The sequence below is a fragment of the Bos taurus genome, chromosome 2 (genome assembly GCF_002263795.3).
Source record: "Bos taurus isolate L1 Dominette 01449 registration number 42190680 breed Hereford chromosome 2, ARS-UCD2.0, whole genome shotgun sequence".
Lineage (NCBI taxonomy): Eukaryota > Metazoa > Chordata > Mammalia > Artiodactyla > Bovidae > Bos > Bos taurus.
In genome coordinates this window covers 104,100,486-104,114,368 of record NC_037329.1, presented here as the reverse complement: position 1 = coordinate 104,114,368, position 13,883 = coordinate 104,100,486, and the positions used below count along the sequence as shown (strand labels likewise).

Below are 13,883 nucleotides of genomic sequence, written 5' to 3'. Positions count from 1 at the left end.
TCTGGAAATGATTTGAATGATGAGTGGTTAAATTGTATTCATTTTTCAGATCTTTTTAATGAACACGTAAATTATCTTTGCTTCCCGTATGTTTCTAATGCTCGGCACATAGTATGAGCTTAAAAAAATGAAAAAATACATCTTAATAAGAAAAAAAAAGGGAAATTAGCATTTCTTAAAAGTCCATCTAGTCAGGGCTATGGTTTTTCCAGTAGTCATGTATGGATGTGAGAGTTGGACTATAAAGAAAGCTGAGTGCCGAAGAATTGATGCTTTTGAACTGTGGTGTTGGAGAAGACTCTTGAGAGTCCCTTTGTAGGAGGAAACAGACAGAACAGGCTCCATCTTGAAAGCAGGACTCTATCTTGGGCTGGACTGTGGACTTTGAGCTATATGCCCAGTACCTATAGAAACGACATACCAACTGGAAAACCAGGCCTCCTTGATGGAAGAACACCAGGGCTCATACCTAGACTCTTCATTGCCTAAAAGAATACCCTAATCATCTGTGTAACCAGATAGAATCATAAATTCTATTATGCTTATTGGGGTATGACCACAAGCCTATTGATAATTGTCCACTATTAACTACCTAGGCTTAAGGCATATGAATCACGGGTTAACTTTGATTATATCTTTTTCTTCCTTTGTTCAGACTAGTTTCAGGGAATTTGGGAGGTGGGTTTGGGCACATACACTTAGGGTATATAAGGTTTTCACAAAAACTGTTTGGGGTCCTTGGCTAAGAGGAGACTCTGTGTTGGGCCCTCTGGTGTAATAAACTACACTCCACTGCCTGCATCATCCTTCTAAGTGAGTTTGTTTCCCGGAACGTGTGGCTATAACACCTTGGATTGTAAGGAGATCCAACCAGTCAATCCTGAAGGAAATCAGTCCTGAATATTCATTGGAAGGACTGATGCTGAAGCTGAAACTCCAATACTTTGGCCACCTGATGTGAAGAGCTGACTCATTTGAAAAGACCCTGATGCTGGGAAGATTGAAGGCAGGAGGAGAAGGGGATGACAGAGGATGAGATGATTGGATGGCATCACGGACTCAATGGACATGAGTTTGAGTAAACTCCAGGATTTGGTGATGGACAGGGAGGCCTGGTATGCTGCCATCCATGGGGTTGCAAAGAGCTGGACATGACTGAGTGACTGAACTGAACTGAATCTGACCCTGGTGCAACTTCATGGCCATTACTCTCTACGTTACTCCCAACACCAAACTGTATCCCTGTTCAGGAAAATCCATAAGAAAAGTAGTCTTGGTTGTCATTTTCTGTGAAGGTCAGGTACTAGGCTTCACAGCAGATTCATCAGATCCTGGCTCAGCCTTCCAATGTACTTGTAAAAAACAGTAGTGTTGTATTGGAAATACATTTCCTTCAGTGTAAGAATATACAAATACTTTTTACTCTGACTTGCTCAGCTTAATTTTTTTCTACCAGAATTAATGGCTATTTCTGAAAATTGTTACAGAAACCCAAATCGGGCAAATTAAACAATAGCCAATTCTCTTTCCAGTGAGAAGGCTACTATTTTTTGGCGTGAAATACAAGTTGGATTTTGAGGCAAGTGGTGATTATTGTGTTGTCTTTCACATCCAAATGATTTTGACTATTCCTTTTCGGTGAGGATGGTGAAAGCCCTAGCTCACAAGAGTAAGATGTAGTGAACAGAATTGGAACTCTCTTTCATCTATTTCATCTATGTCTAACAGATGCTGTTAGACAAAAGGAGCCCTGATTCCATCAAGGAATATTGAACCTAAGACCATTCACATTGAATTCAAGCCAAATCCTTGTCTCTGTCCTCAAGTTAGTCATTCCCTTTCTGTGACAGTGGCTCAGCTGGTAAAGAATCTGCCTGCAACCTGGGTTTGATCCCTGAGTTGGGAAGATCCCCCCTGGAGAAGTGAAAGACTACCCACTCCAGTATTCTGGCCTGGAGATCCATGGACTAAATAGTCCATGGGGTCGCAAGGAGTCAGACACGACTGAGCGACTTGCACTTTCACCTTCTGTGACAGTGGATAAAATGAAAGTAGGAATTCCAAGTGGAAATTGTGAGGCAAGACAGCACTTTTTGTTGCTCTGGTGACAGGGTTTTTACCAACACCTGGGACCTAGAAGGTGCTGAAATGGAGCACTCTGAGTTGAAGATTGAAAGAAATCAGTATCAACCCAGGCAAAAATCAATATATTTGGCTACAATTGCCTCATATGTGAAAATAACTCATTATTTGCTAGTTACTTCGGTACCTTGTTCTAAGGAAATTTATCAATCTGAGTTTGTCTTGCAACTCATATAAACAAAAATGTTCATCCAAATCGTTTAGCATAAGGGTGACGAGAAGGACAATAATAATTTTATAAAATAACATTGCAATAACCAGGCAGTATTGAAGTATATAAAAGAAAACTAAAATGAGCTTTCCCATTCTGCCCATCTCCTAAACCCCCTTCCTGGTGATTTTCTAAAAGTCACCCACATGCACAAATATACACATGTGTCTGTATTTTTTTATTTATAAAACCAAGACTGTAGTATTGTTGTTGTATGCATATGTAATAATTTATTTAACCATTCCTTTAATGGAATTGTAGATTTCTAGTTTTACCCATCATTGCAACATTCTGCCTTGTAATACATTTATACCCTGGTTCAAGTTTATATACCAGTTAAAATAAATACCTTTTAAAGTTGTGTCCCAAGATAGCTGTTCTAAGATTAGATAACTTCCCAGAGGTGTTCAGCATTCAGATAGTAATTAGTGATAATTTGGGAATCTTCTAATTAGATAATTCCTGTGACTAATCCTAGTTACAGTTCCCTATGTCTCATATTTTGAGACCTTGGTCAAAATAGGCATTAATCTCCTAGAATTCCTGAGGATTTTTTTTTTTTTAATGTGGATTTAGGAAGAGTTATATATATCCAATTTCCTTACCTTGTTCAGCCTGTGCTCTCCTCTGGGAACTAGAATAGATAATGCCTGTCTTGAAGGCAGAAAGATTGAAGAAAGAACAGCATAGGGCAGAGGCCATGGCTGATCCAGGGGAACTTGTTTCTCCTTTCCATTTTACTAATCAGATTCCCATGTCCAAGGTAAGAGAAACCAAGGCAAACCATAAAATATCACAGTAATCCAAGTCTACGCCCCAACCAGTAATGCTGAAGAAGCTGAAGTTGAATGGTTCTTTGAAGACCTACAAGACCTTTTAGAACTAACACCCAAAAAAGATGTCCTTTTCATTATAGGGGACTGGAATGCAAAAGTAGGACGTCAAGAAACACCTGGAGTAACAGGTAAATTTGGCCTTGGAATACGGAATGAAGTAGGGCAAAGGCTAATAGAGTTTTGCCAAGAGAACACACTGGTCATAGCAAACACCCTCTTTCAACAACACAAGAGAAGACTCTACACATGGACATCACCAGATGGTCAACACCGAAATCAGATTGATTCTATTGTTTGCAGCCAAAGATGGAGAAGCTTTATATAGTCAGCAAAAACAAGACCAGGAGCTGACTGTGGCTCAGATCATGAACTCCTTATTGCCAAATTCAGACTTAAGTTGAAGACAGTGGGGAAAACCACTAGATCATTCAGGTAAGACCTAAATCAAATCCCTTATGATTATACAGTGGAAGTGAGAAATAGATTTAAGGGACTAGATCTGATAGATAGAGTGCCTGATGAACTGTGGATGCAGGTTCGTGACATTGTACAGAAGACAGGTATCAAGACCATCCCCATGAAAAAGAAATGCAAAAAAGCAAAATGGCTGTCTGGGGAGGCCTTACAAATAGCTGTGAATAGAAGAGAAGCAAAAAGCAAAGGAGAAAAGGAAAGATATAAGCATCTGAATGCCGAGTTCCAAAGAATAGCAAGGAGAGATAAGAAAGCCTTCCTCAGCGGTCAATGCAAAGAAATAGAGGAAAACAACAGAATGGGAAAGACTAGAGATCTCTTAAAGAAAATTAGAGATACCAAGAGAACATTTCATGCAAAGATGGGCTCGATAAAGGACAGAAATGGTATGGACCTAACAGAAACAGAAGATATTAAGAAGAGGTGGCAAGAATACACAGAAGAACTGTACAAAAAAGATCTTCATGACCCAGATAATCATGATGTTGTGATCACTCACCTAGAGCTAGATACCCTGGAATGTGAAGTCAAGTGGGCCTTAGAAAGCATCACTATGAACAAAGCTAGTGGATGTGATGGAATTCCAGTTGAGCTATTTCCTAACAATATAATATATGCTTTGTTGAAAATTACACATCAATTTTGATAAATTGAATTCTCTTTTAGTCTTGTCTTACAAGGAATTCATGGTGAAGTTAATACTTGCTTTGTAAAGCTCTCAGATTACCTATCAGAATTTCCAAAAATTGTCTGCATATGGAATTCACTAAATTATAACCTCAGCTTGAAAGATAGTTTTTTTTAAGTGACTTATTTTAATATACAGAAACTATCTCCTCGTATACAACTGCTGCTGCTGCTAAGTCGCTTCAGTCGTATCCAACTCTGTGCGACCCTATAGACGGCAGCCCACCAGGCTCTGCTTGTGCTTCTAGCGTTCTGCTGTCCCTGGGATTCTCCAGGCAAGAACACTGGAGTGGGTTGCCATTTCCTTCTCCAATACATGAAAGTGAAAAGTGAAAGTGAAGTCATTCAGTTGTGTCCGCCTCTTAGCGATCCCGCCTCTTATCGATCCCGTGGACTGCAGCCTACCAGGCTCCTCCATCCGTGGGATTTTCCAGGCAAGAGTACTGGAGTGGGGTGCCATTGCCTTCTCCATGTATACAACTAGTTCTGGCCAAAATGCAGAGCCATTTTACTTTTTAACCTTTCCAAATGTCATCTGTTCCATATGTTAATATTGAATATGTGGCCTGTTTGTAGTATAACAGTTATAACAATGACAGGGTCCCAGTCCTCCAGGAGACGAAAGTGAGTGGGAGGAGACTGTTAATTATTATCCAGTACAGGCTTAAATGCTCTATTAGTGTAAGGGATACAGTGGGCTTCCCAGGTCGTGGTACAGGTGAAAACCCCGCCTCCCAGTACAGGAGACATTCATGTAACAATTAAATGCTGTCCTCATACATTCTGCTTCTACATGTGTGATAACGCCTACAATACATTGATACCATTTTTACTTTCAACAATCACCAACTTTTGCAGGATTTCAATAGAAATAAGAAAAGTCTTCATATTTATTTACTCACATAGTGACCATTTCTGGTTCTCTCTTTTCTTTTCTGTAGATTTAGATTTTCATCTGGTATCATTGCCTTTCTGCTTAAAGAACTTCCTTTAATCTTTTTGTAGTGAAGTTCTGTTTTCAAGAATTCTTCTGGATACTATATGTGTGAATGAATCTTTATTTTGCCATTATTTTTTTAATATTTATATTATTTAATTATTTAATAGATATATATAATTTTACAAAAGTGGGAACATTAATGTATTAATGGGAGGAGAAACACACAATGGCAAGCAGTACGTTTTTCAAACCCCAGCTGATAACATCAAACAATTCAGGCTTCATTTTAGTGGATAACAGCACCATTCATTCTTCCCTGAAACTGGAATTTAAATCTGTTTTCACGGGGTAAGAGTTCTAGGTTCCAAAACCCCCATGTCATCTCCCCACCCCTAGGACTTTCAAGTACTTGTCTTGGCTTGTGTTGTTTTTGAAAAGAAGTCTTCTGTCTTTGTGTGTTTTGTGTTCTTTTTCTCTGGCTGCTTTTAATATTTTCCACTGTATCTCTGGTTTGTTTAATTATGTTGTCAATGTTATTCCTGGGTCTCTTTTTATTAATTAACTTCTCTCCTCATTCTGGGTTGTATTTCGTTGCTTCTTTATGTACCTTGTGGATTTTCAGTGGATCTCAGACATTTGAATTTTACTTTGTTGGAGGCTGTTTTTTTTGTTTTTTGTTTTTTTTGATGTCTGCTCTTATTTATTTGTTACTCTTAGAACATCTTGTTACTCATGGAACATTTTATTTGTTACTTGTTAACAAATGTTACTAACATTTATTTGTTACTCATAGAACATTTTGACTGGACTGGAAAGTAGAAGCTCCCAGAGAGGACAGCCTCCCTCTCTTGGCAATCTGTTCCTGCTGTTTTTCTTTCGCTTCCTTTAATCTCTCGACCAAAAGTTTTGCATTCTGCAAAATTAAAAAATAAAAATTACTTATTTTTCTTAAGTATGCTGTTGCTTCAGAGCAATATGCCTGGGTTTGTGTGGTCCTAGGTAACTATGTTATTATCATTGTATGGATATTTTTGTATTGTTGCAAATATTGCTGAACTTTGTTCTGTGATGTAGTTAACTTGGTAGCAGTTTGATACTTTAAAGAGGCTTTCTTTCTGTTAAGTACTGTCCTAAACAGCCTTTAGTCTAGCGTTAATTTTGCTTCACTATTGAGGCCATACCCTCCGGGTACTTTGCCCAATACCTTGTCAGAGTGTTTTCCTGGTTGGAACACTAACTTTTGTCTAGTGCTGTACGAGTGTCAGGGTTTGTTCCTTCTGCTTGTTTTGGTTGGTTCTTTCCCCAGCCTCAGATAGTGTCTTTTCTCATATGTGCCGATCAGTGCTCAGCTGAAGATCTGAGGGAACTCGAGAGATCTCTGGAGTTCTCTCCCTGTGTACCTCCTTTGTCTCTGTGTTGCTGTTTAATCTAGCTGTCTTAGCCTCCTCAGACTCCCAACTTCATCTCTTCTACCCAGGAGCCTGCTGGGCTCTGAATGGATTCTTCCTGCCTACGCTGCAGTTTGAAGACTCTCTCTAGGCAGCAGTCTGGAATAATAATAGGGCTCACATTTGTTTCCTGTGTTCACTGTCACTGTCCTGTGCCTCCTGATACCCAATGCCTGGAAATCCTTGTTGCATAATTTGTTCAGTGTTTTAGTTATTCTAGTTGTTCTGTTTGAATTAGGATCAGTTCAGTTCCTATTACCATAACAGACGTTCTCATTCATATTTCTGTTCATATTTTCTAAACATTTTTGCTTTTGAAATGTAGACAATTAATGAAAATATATCAATATTTACTTGTTCTTTGACTGTTGTCTCCTCAGGATGTAATGTGGTCATTGCGTCCCGTAAGTTTGATAGGTTAAAATCTGCTGCAGATGAACTGAATGCCAGTCTGTCTCCTACAGTCCAGGCTCAAGTTACTCCCATAAAATGTAACATCCGTAATGAAGAGGAGGTAAAGCTAATCTCTCTTTTTTTTTTTTAATTGAAATACAGTTGATTTACAATGTCATGTTTAATTTTTGCTGTATAGCAAAGTGACTCAGTTATATATATGTGTGTGTGTGTGTGTCCTTTTTCATATTCTTTTCCATTATGGTTCATCACAGGATATTGAATATAGTTTCGTATGCTATATAGTGGGACCTTGTTGTTTATCCATCCTTTATATAATGCCTTGTGTCTGCTATTCCCACACTCCCAATTCTTCCCTCCTCCTTGGCAACCACAAATGTGTTCTGTGTATCTGTGAGTCTGTTTTTGTCTTGTAGACATGTTGACTTGTGTCATGTTTTAGATTCCACATATAAGTGAGGTCATATAGTATTTGTTTTTCTTATTTCACATAGTATGGTATTTTCAAGGTCCATCCATCTTGCTGAGTTCTGAGTTCACTCGCTCAGTCCTGTCCGACTTTTTGCGACCCCATGAACTGCAGCACACCAGGCCTCCCTGTCCATCACCAACTCCCAGAGTCCACCCAAACCTATGTCCACTGTGTTGGTGATGCCATCCAACCATCTCATCCTCTGTTGTCCCCTTATCCTCCCGCCCTCAATCTTTCCCAATATCAGGGTCTTTTCAAATGAGTCAGCTTTCGGCATCAGGTGGCCAAAGCATTAGAGTTTCAGCTTCAGCATCAGTCCCTCCAATGAACACTCAGGACTGATCTCCTTTAGGATGGACTGGTTGGATCTCCTTGCAGTTCAAGGGACTCTCAAGAGTCTTGTCCAACACCACAGTTCAAAAGCATCCATTCTTTGGCGCTCAGCAAGTAGCCTCAGGAGAAAGAGAGGAAGGGAAGACATGGAGGGAAGCTAAGCAAGAACAGTTTAGTCTGGAGGCTACCTTTCATGCCTTCTGCCCTTTAACTCATTTTGTAATGTCTATTTCATCACTCTCCAATATTCTGAGTTAGTTGTTTACAGATTCAGTTCAGTTCAGTTCAGTCGCTCAGTTGTGTCCGACTCTGCGACCCTGTGAACTGCAGCACACCAGGCCTCCCTGTCCATCACCAACTTCCGGAGTCCACCCAAACCCATGTCCATTGAGTCAGTGATGCCATCCAACCATCTCATCGTCTGTTGTCCCCTTCTCCTCCTGCCGTCAATCTTTCCCAGCATCAGGGTCTTTTCAAATGAGTCAGCTCTTCGCATCAGGTGGCCAAAGTATTGGAGTTTCAGCTTCAACATGAGTCCTTCCAATGAACACCCAGGATATTATATATATTTACAGTTTACAGATTATTGGATGAGTGATCCAAATCCTTGGATAAATCTTGTCATCAAAATTCTAAATTTAGCATTATGATCTATGGGTATTGAAGCATATTGATATGAAGCATATTGAAGCATATGGGTATTTAGCATATTGATCTGTGGGTGACACAGGGTTTTCAGGTTTATTTATTGTGACTACATCTTCATTTATTATGGTTCTCAGAGTTACTATTCACTGTGAGATATTGTAAGCTCTGCTACTCTCCTAAAGCACATGATAAAGTCCAAGTAGCAAGTTAGTTATTAACCAGTTCACTCTTAAAATTTTATTTGTTTGCTGGAGTATAATTGATGTACAATATTACATAGGTTGCAGGTGTATAATATAGTGATTCATAATTTTTAAAGGTGATACTCCATTTATAGTTACCATAAAATATTTGCTATATTCCCCATGTTATATAATATATTAATTTAACTTATATTATACCTAACAGGCTGTAGCTCTTAATCTCCTACCCCTACATTGTTGCTCCCTGCTTCCCTCTTGACGCTGCTAACCACTGGTTTATGCTCTGTCTCTATGAATCTGCTTCTTTTTTTGTTGTTATATTCACTAGTTTGTTGTACTTTTTAGATTCTACATATAAATGCTGTCATACAGTATTTGTCTATAACTAGTTCACTTTTACTGTTTTTCTTTAGGTAAATAATTTGGTCAAATCCACCTTAGATATTTACGGTAAGATCAATTTCTTAGTAAACAACGGAGGAGGCCAGTTCTTCTCTCCTGCTGAAAAAATCAGTTCAAAGGGGTGGAATGCTGTGATTGAAACCAACCTGACGGGCACCTTCTATATGTGCAAAGCAGGCAAGTGTGATCAATAATCCAAAAAGTCAAAGTGTATTTATGTTAAGATCATAGGGCACCTGAAAGAGAAATTGTGAGGGGCTCAGAACACTGAGTCCCTCACAACACTTATTGTCATCAACACTTATAGCCCTAATTTAACTTATATACAATATAGCCATGTAAATTGCTACATTTCTGGAGAGTAATTTGGCAGTATTTTAAAAATATGAATTTGCTTGATCTATTGATTTTATTTCTAGGAAGTTATGTAAAAATGATTAAGAATTTGTACAAAGATATAGCTACAAAGTGCTTCATTAAATTAAGGAAAACTCCATACTTACTTTGTTTTTAAGAAATGAATCTGTTAAATCTATTGTAAGGACCTATTAATTCTGTTAAACCTTCAAGGAGAATACCAGAGTCTACATTTTTTCTGACTAATAATTAACTAGCACACATGCATAGTTTTTGGATTAAAGGTTATCTTTCATAGGTGGTAATACTCAACCCTGAAATTGGGTAACTGAAGAGTTTCCTTACAAGCTATTCAGGACATTTCTATGCTGCAAAATGTGAAATGAGTATAATTCTGACCCACAGGGTCTTTACCCCAACATTGATTAGGCTTTATATTCTTAACATTTCTAAGTCAAAGGTCTTGAAGACATTTTCAGGCTTTATCTAACTGGTAATACAGAGTTCTGTATTAATTGTGACAACAGGATTGACTACTGAAGTGTAGAGATCCAGAAAAATATAGGAGCTTGAATAAGATAGTTAATTTCTCCCTCACATAAAAATTCAAGGTGTATAGTCCAGGGATAGTATGGTAGTTTCATAATCCTTAGGGAATAAGGACTTTGTTCTTGTTTACAGTCTTTAACATGTCCATTCCCTAGTCCAGAATGGCTGCTTCAGTTCCTGCCATCATAACTGCATTCTAGACAGCAGGAATTCAGAGAAGTGTAAAATTCATTCTTTTTAACAGCATTGTCTGGAAGTAGCACCATTACATTTACTGACATTCATCATCAACTCAAACTCAGTTAAATGATTATGCCTACCTATAAGTGATACTGGGAAATAGAATCTTTAGCTGTGTGCCTAAGTACAAATTCAATTTCTTGTAAGAAGAGGAAAATGAGTGCTAGGAGACAGGTTTTAGTCTCTGACTCAGCCTTCATAGTTCAGTGCTTTGACATCTTCCAGCACTCAAGTCAGCAATCTCTTACAAACCATCAGTTCCATTAAATAGAACTTTGCAGAGTCTAGATTCAGTTATGATTTTTATTAGCCAGAATTGAATTAAAGAATCCAAGGCCTATAGTTTTTATTTTGTTTTTACTTTAAACAATGGGACTTAGCTTTTGGTTTTGACAGCAAGGAATATGGGACATATATTTTTCTATACCAGAATAATAATAGTGAAAAACTGAAAACCATTTAAATATTTTAAAGTAAAATATTAGTTGAGTGAAGTTTATACATCTGTAGGATAAAGTACTATGCAACCACTAAAAATGTAGGTACAAAAGTCTACTTCTCAGTATGAAAAGATATTCCTAGATATCACTGAGTGAAAAAAAAGGTTTAAAACACTCTATCCAGTGTGATCACATTTCTGCAAAAAACAGTATATATTTATTATATGGCTATATATAAATAGAGATAATTCTAAAAGAGTTTCTAATAAAACATTGACATCTCTGGGAGGTAAAATTACATATTATTTTCATCTTTTTCTTTTTGCTTCTCTGCTTTTTCTAATTTTTCTAAATTGAATGTGTATTGTTTATGTAATTAAAATGATTTAAGTCATGACTGCCCTGAAGTTTCAGCTTCTTCAGCTTGTACTCTTTGACACCATATGCGGCTGTTAAAGAATTGTGTAAAGATCCATGTTTAAATTTCTGGTGAATTTAGACTTTTTTATAACCTTTAATTATTCATTTTACTAATGTAGAAATTTTTTTCTCTCCATTTGTTTTTGGAAAAATTTTGAATATATGAAAAAGCTAAAGAAATAATAATGCAATGAACTCTTCTAAGGCATACCTTGTTTTATTATGTTTTGTTTTATTGCCCATCAAGCAAATCTGTCAGCAATGTTTTTCTAACAGCTTTTGCTTACTTTGGGTCTCTGTGTCGTATTTTGGTAGTTAGCACAATATTTCAAACTTTTTCATTATTATATTTGTTATCATGATTTGTGATCAGTGATTTTTGATGATGCTATTGCAAAAAGATTATGACTTGCTGAAGGCTCAGGTGATGGTTAGCATTTTTTAGTGATAAAATATTTTTTAAATTAAGGTACTTTTTTTTTAGACATAATGCTGTTCTACATTTAATAGACTATAGTATAGTGTAAACATAACTTTTATATGCACTGGGAAAGAAAAAAAATTTGTGTGATTCACTTTATTGCAATATTGCATTGTTGTGATGGTCTGGAACTGAACTTACTGTATCTCTGCTCCCTGTCTGTATACCTTTCATTTAGGTTCACCAAGTGCTAACATTTTGCTGTATTTGCATTCTCTAATCTCTGTGTCTTTCCCCCTCTCATCCTCGCTCCCTTTCTATCTCCCCTCAACACCCCACACCCTTTTCACAAATAATTTAAAAGTGAATTGCATACATCATCACACTTTGACTTACATTTTTAAAGAATAAAGAAATGTTGTCTATGCAACTGCAATACCATTATCACACCAAAGGAAATATACAGTAATTCAGTAAGATCAATTATCACATAATCATATTGGAATTTCCCTTAAAATCTAGTAGTGTTGGCGATATTATTCGGAGACTTATGGTGTGTCCTGTGGGCTAAAGCGAGTAAATCAGTTTAGTTCAGTCGCTCAGTCGTGCCTGACTCTTTGCGACCCCATGGACTGCAGCATGCCAGGCCTCCATGTCTCTGTAAATAAGTTATTTTAGTGCAATTGAGAACCAAGATTTTTGGCATTGGCAAAAGGAGAAGTGAATGTAGACAGATGAGGCTGAATAAAAACCCCTATAGTCCAGAATTTAATTAGAAACATTAGCATGGACTCAAGATATATTTTTTCTTTAAAATAAAATATGTATTCCCTGGCTTTGTCCCCTGAAAAGAAACAGCTATTAATTCAGTGACAGTGTGTTCTCCTAGCATCCTTTATGTGATCTCTGAATGTTACTTCCAGTTAAAAGGAACTGGGATTCTTTAGTGAAACAGCTTATTACAGGTCTGGGGGAGCAAATGTGCACGATAAGCCTAGAATATTTTGTTCCAACAGAAATCTAGGAAGCTATACTGATATGTTACTGAATCAAACTTGGGTCTGCTCGCCTGCATGTGGTGAAGCCAGTCAACTGAACTTTGGGTTGCCGTGAAGGAAAGTATGGGGAGAGTGAGCAGCTTATGCTCAAAAGATGTGAACTCCCTAATAGCTTTCAGGGAAGGGTTTTGTTTTTTTCCCCATAACTTATTTTACTTCTGGCTGTCCTGGGTCTTGTTGCTGCTCTCACTTTTCTGTAGTGTAGAGAGCGGGGCCTACTCTAGTTGCAGTGGGAAGGCTTATTGCAGTGGCTTCTCTTGGTATAGAGCACAGGCTCTAGGGCAGGCGAGCTTCAGCAGTTGAGGCTCCTGGGCTCTAGCGCACAGGCCCAGAGGTTGTGGCGTACCAGCTTTAGTTGCTCTGCAGCCTGTGGGATCTTCCCAGATGGGAGATGGAACCCATGTGTCCTTCGTTGGCATGCAGATTCTGTACCACTGAGCCACCAGGGAAGCCCCAAGGGAGAGTTTTTAACGTCAGTGTTAGGGAGGGAGCTGCAGGGCAGGTGATCAGCTCGTGCACAATTTTCAGCTTGGTTGGCGTCCAGGTGAAGTTTTGAGCATCACTGATCTTTTGGTTTCAACTGGTCTAGCTTATGCGTGCTTGCAGCCAGCAGTTTTCATCTGGTGAGGGTCTTCCTGTAAAAACAACTTAGGAATGTGTGTCAAGCCTTTATCTGTATCTTTCAGGGACTCTGCTATGTGTCTGATTTATAAGTTTTTACCAGTTTCCCAGCCCAACACCTATTCTTTATTTCTACATCTTCACACTTCCTAATTATTAATTCTTTTTAAAAAAAATATTTGTTTATTTATTTATTTGGCTGCATTGGGTCTTAGTTGTGGCAAGTAGGATCTTTTAGTTGCAGCATGTGAAATCTAGTTCCCTGACCAGGGATCGAACCCAGGCCCCTTGCATTGGGAGCATGGAGTCTTAGCCACTGGACCAGTTACTCAGTCATGTCCAACTCTTTGCCACCCATGGACTGTAGCTCACCAGGCTCCTCTGTCCATGGAATTCTCCAGATAAGAATACTGGAGTGGGTTGCCATTCCCTTTTCCAGGGGATCTTCCCAACCCAGGGATCGAACCAGGGTCTCTTGCATTGTAGGCAAATTCTTTACCATCTGAGCCACCAGGGTATGAAAAAATTGTCTTAGATTTAAAAAATATTGTATTTTATGTTTTCTTG

The 13,883-nt window shown here is 38.2% G+C and overlaps 2 protein-coding genes across 2 annotated transcripts in view; one reads left to right on the top strand and one right to left on the bottom strand.

The window, feature by feature from the left end:
• Positions 1 to 13,883, bottom strand: part of TMEM169 (transmembrane protein 169) — a 62,760-nt gene that overhangs the window by 15,572 nt on the left and 33,305 nt on the right. The window lies entirely within an intron of this gene.
• PECR (peroxisomal trans-2-enoyl-CoA reductase) overlaps positions 1 to 13,883 on the top strand; it is a 48,025-nt gene that overhangs the window by 1,730 nt on the left and 32,412 nt on the right. The window contains exons 2-3 of the mRNA XM_002685568.7: positions 7,119 to 7,252; positions 9,222 to 9,387. Of these exons, the coding sequence (XP_002685614.3) occupies positions 7,119 to 7,252; positions 9,222 to 9,387 (300 nt within the window). The remainder of the gene's footprint in view (positions 1 to 7,118; positions 7,253 to 9,221; positions 9,388 to 13,883) is intronic.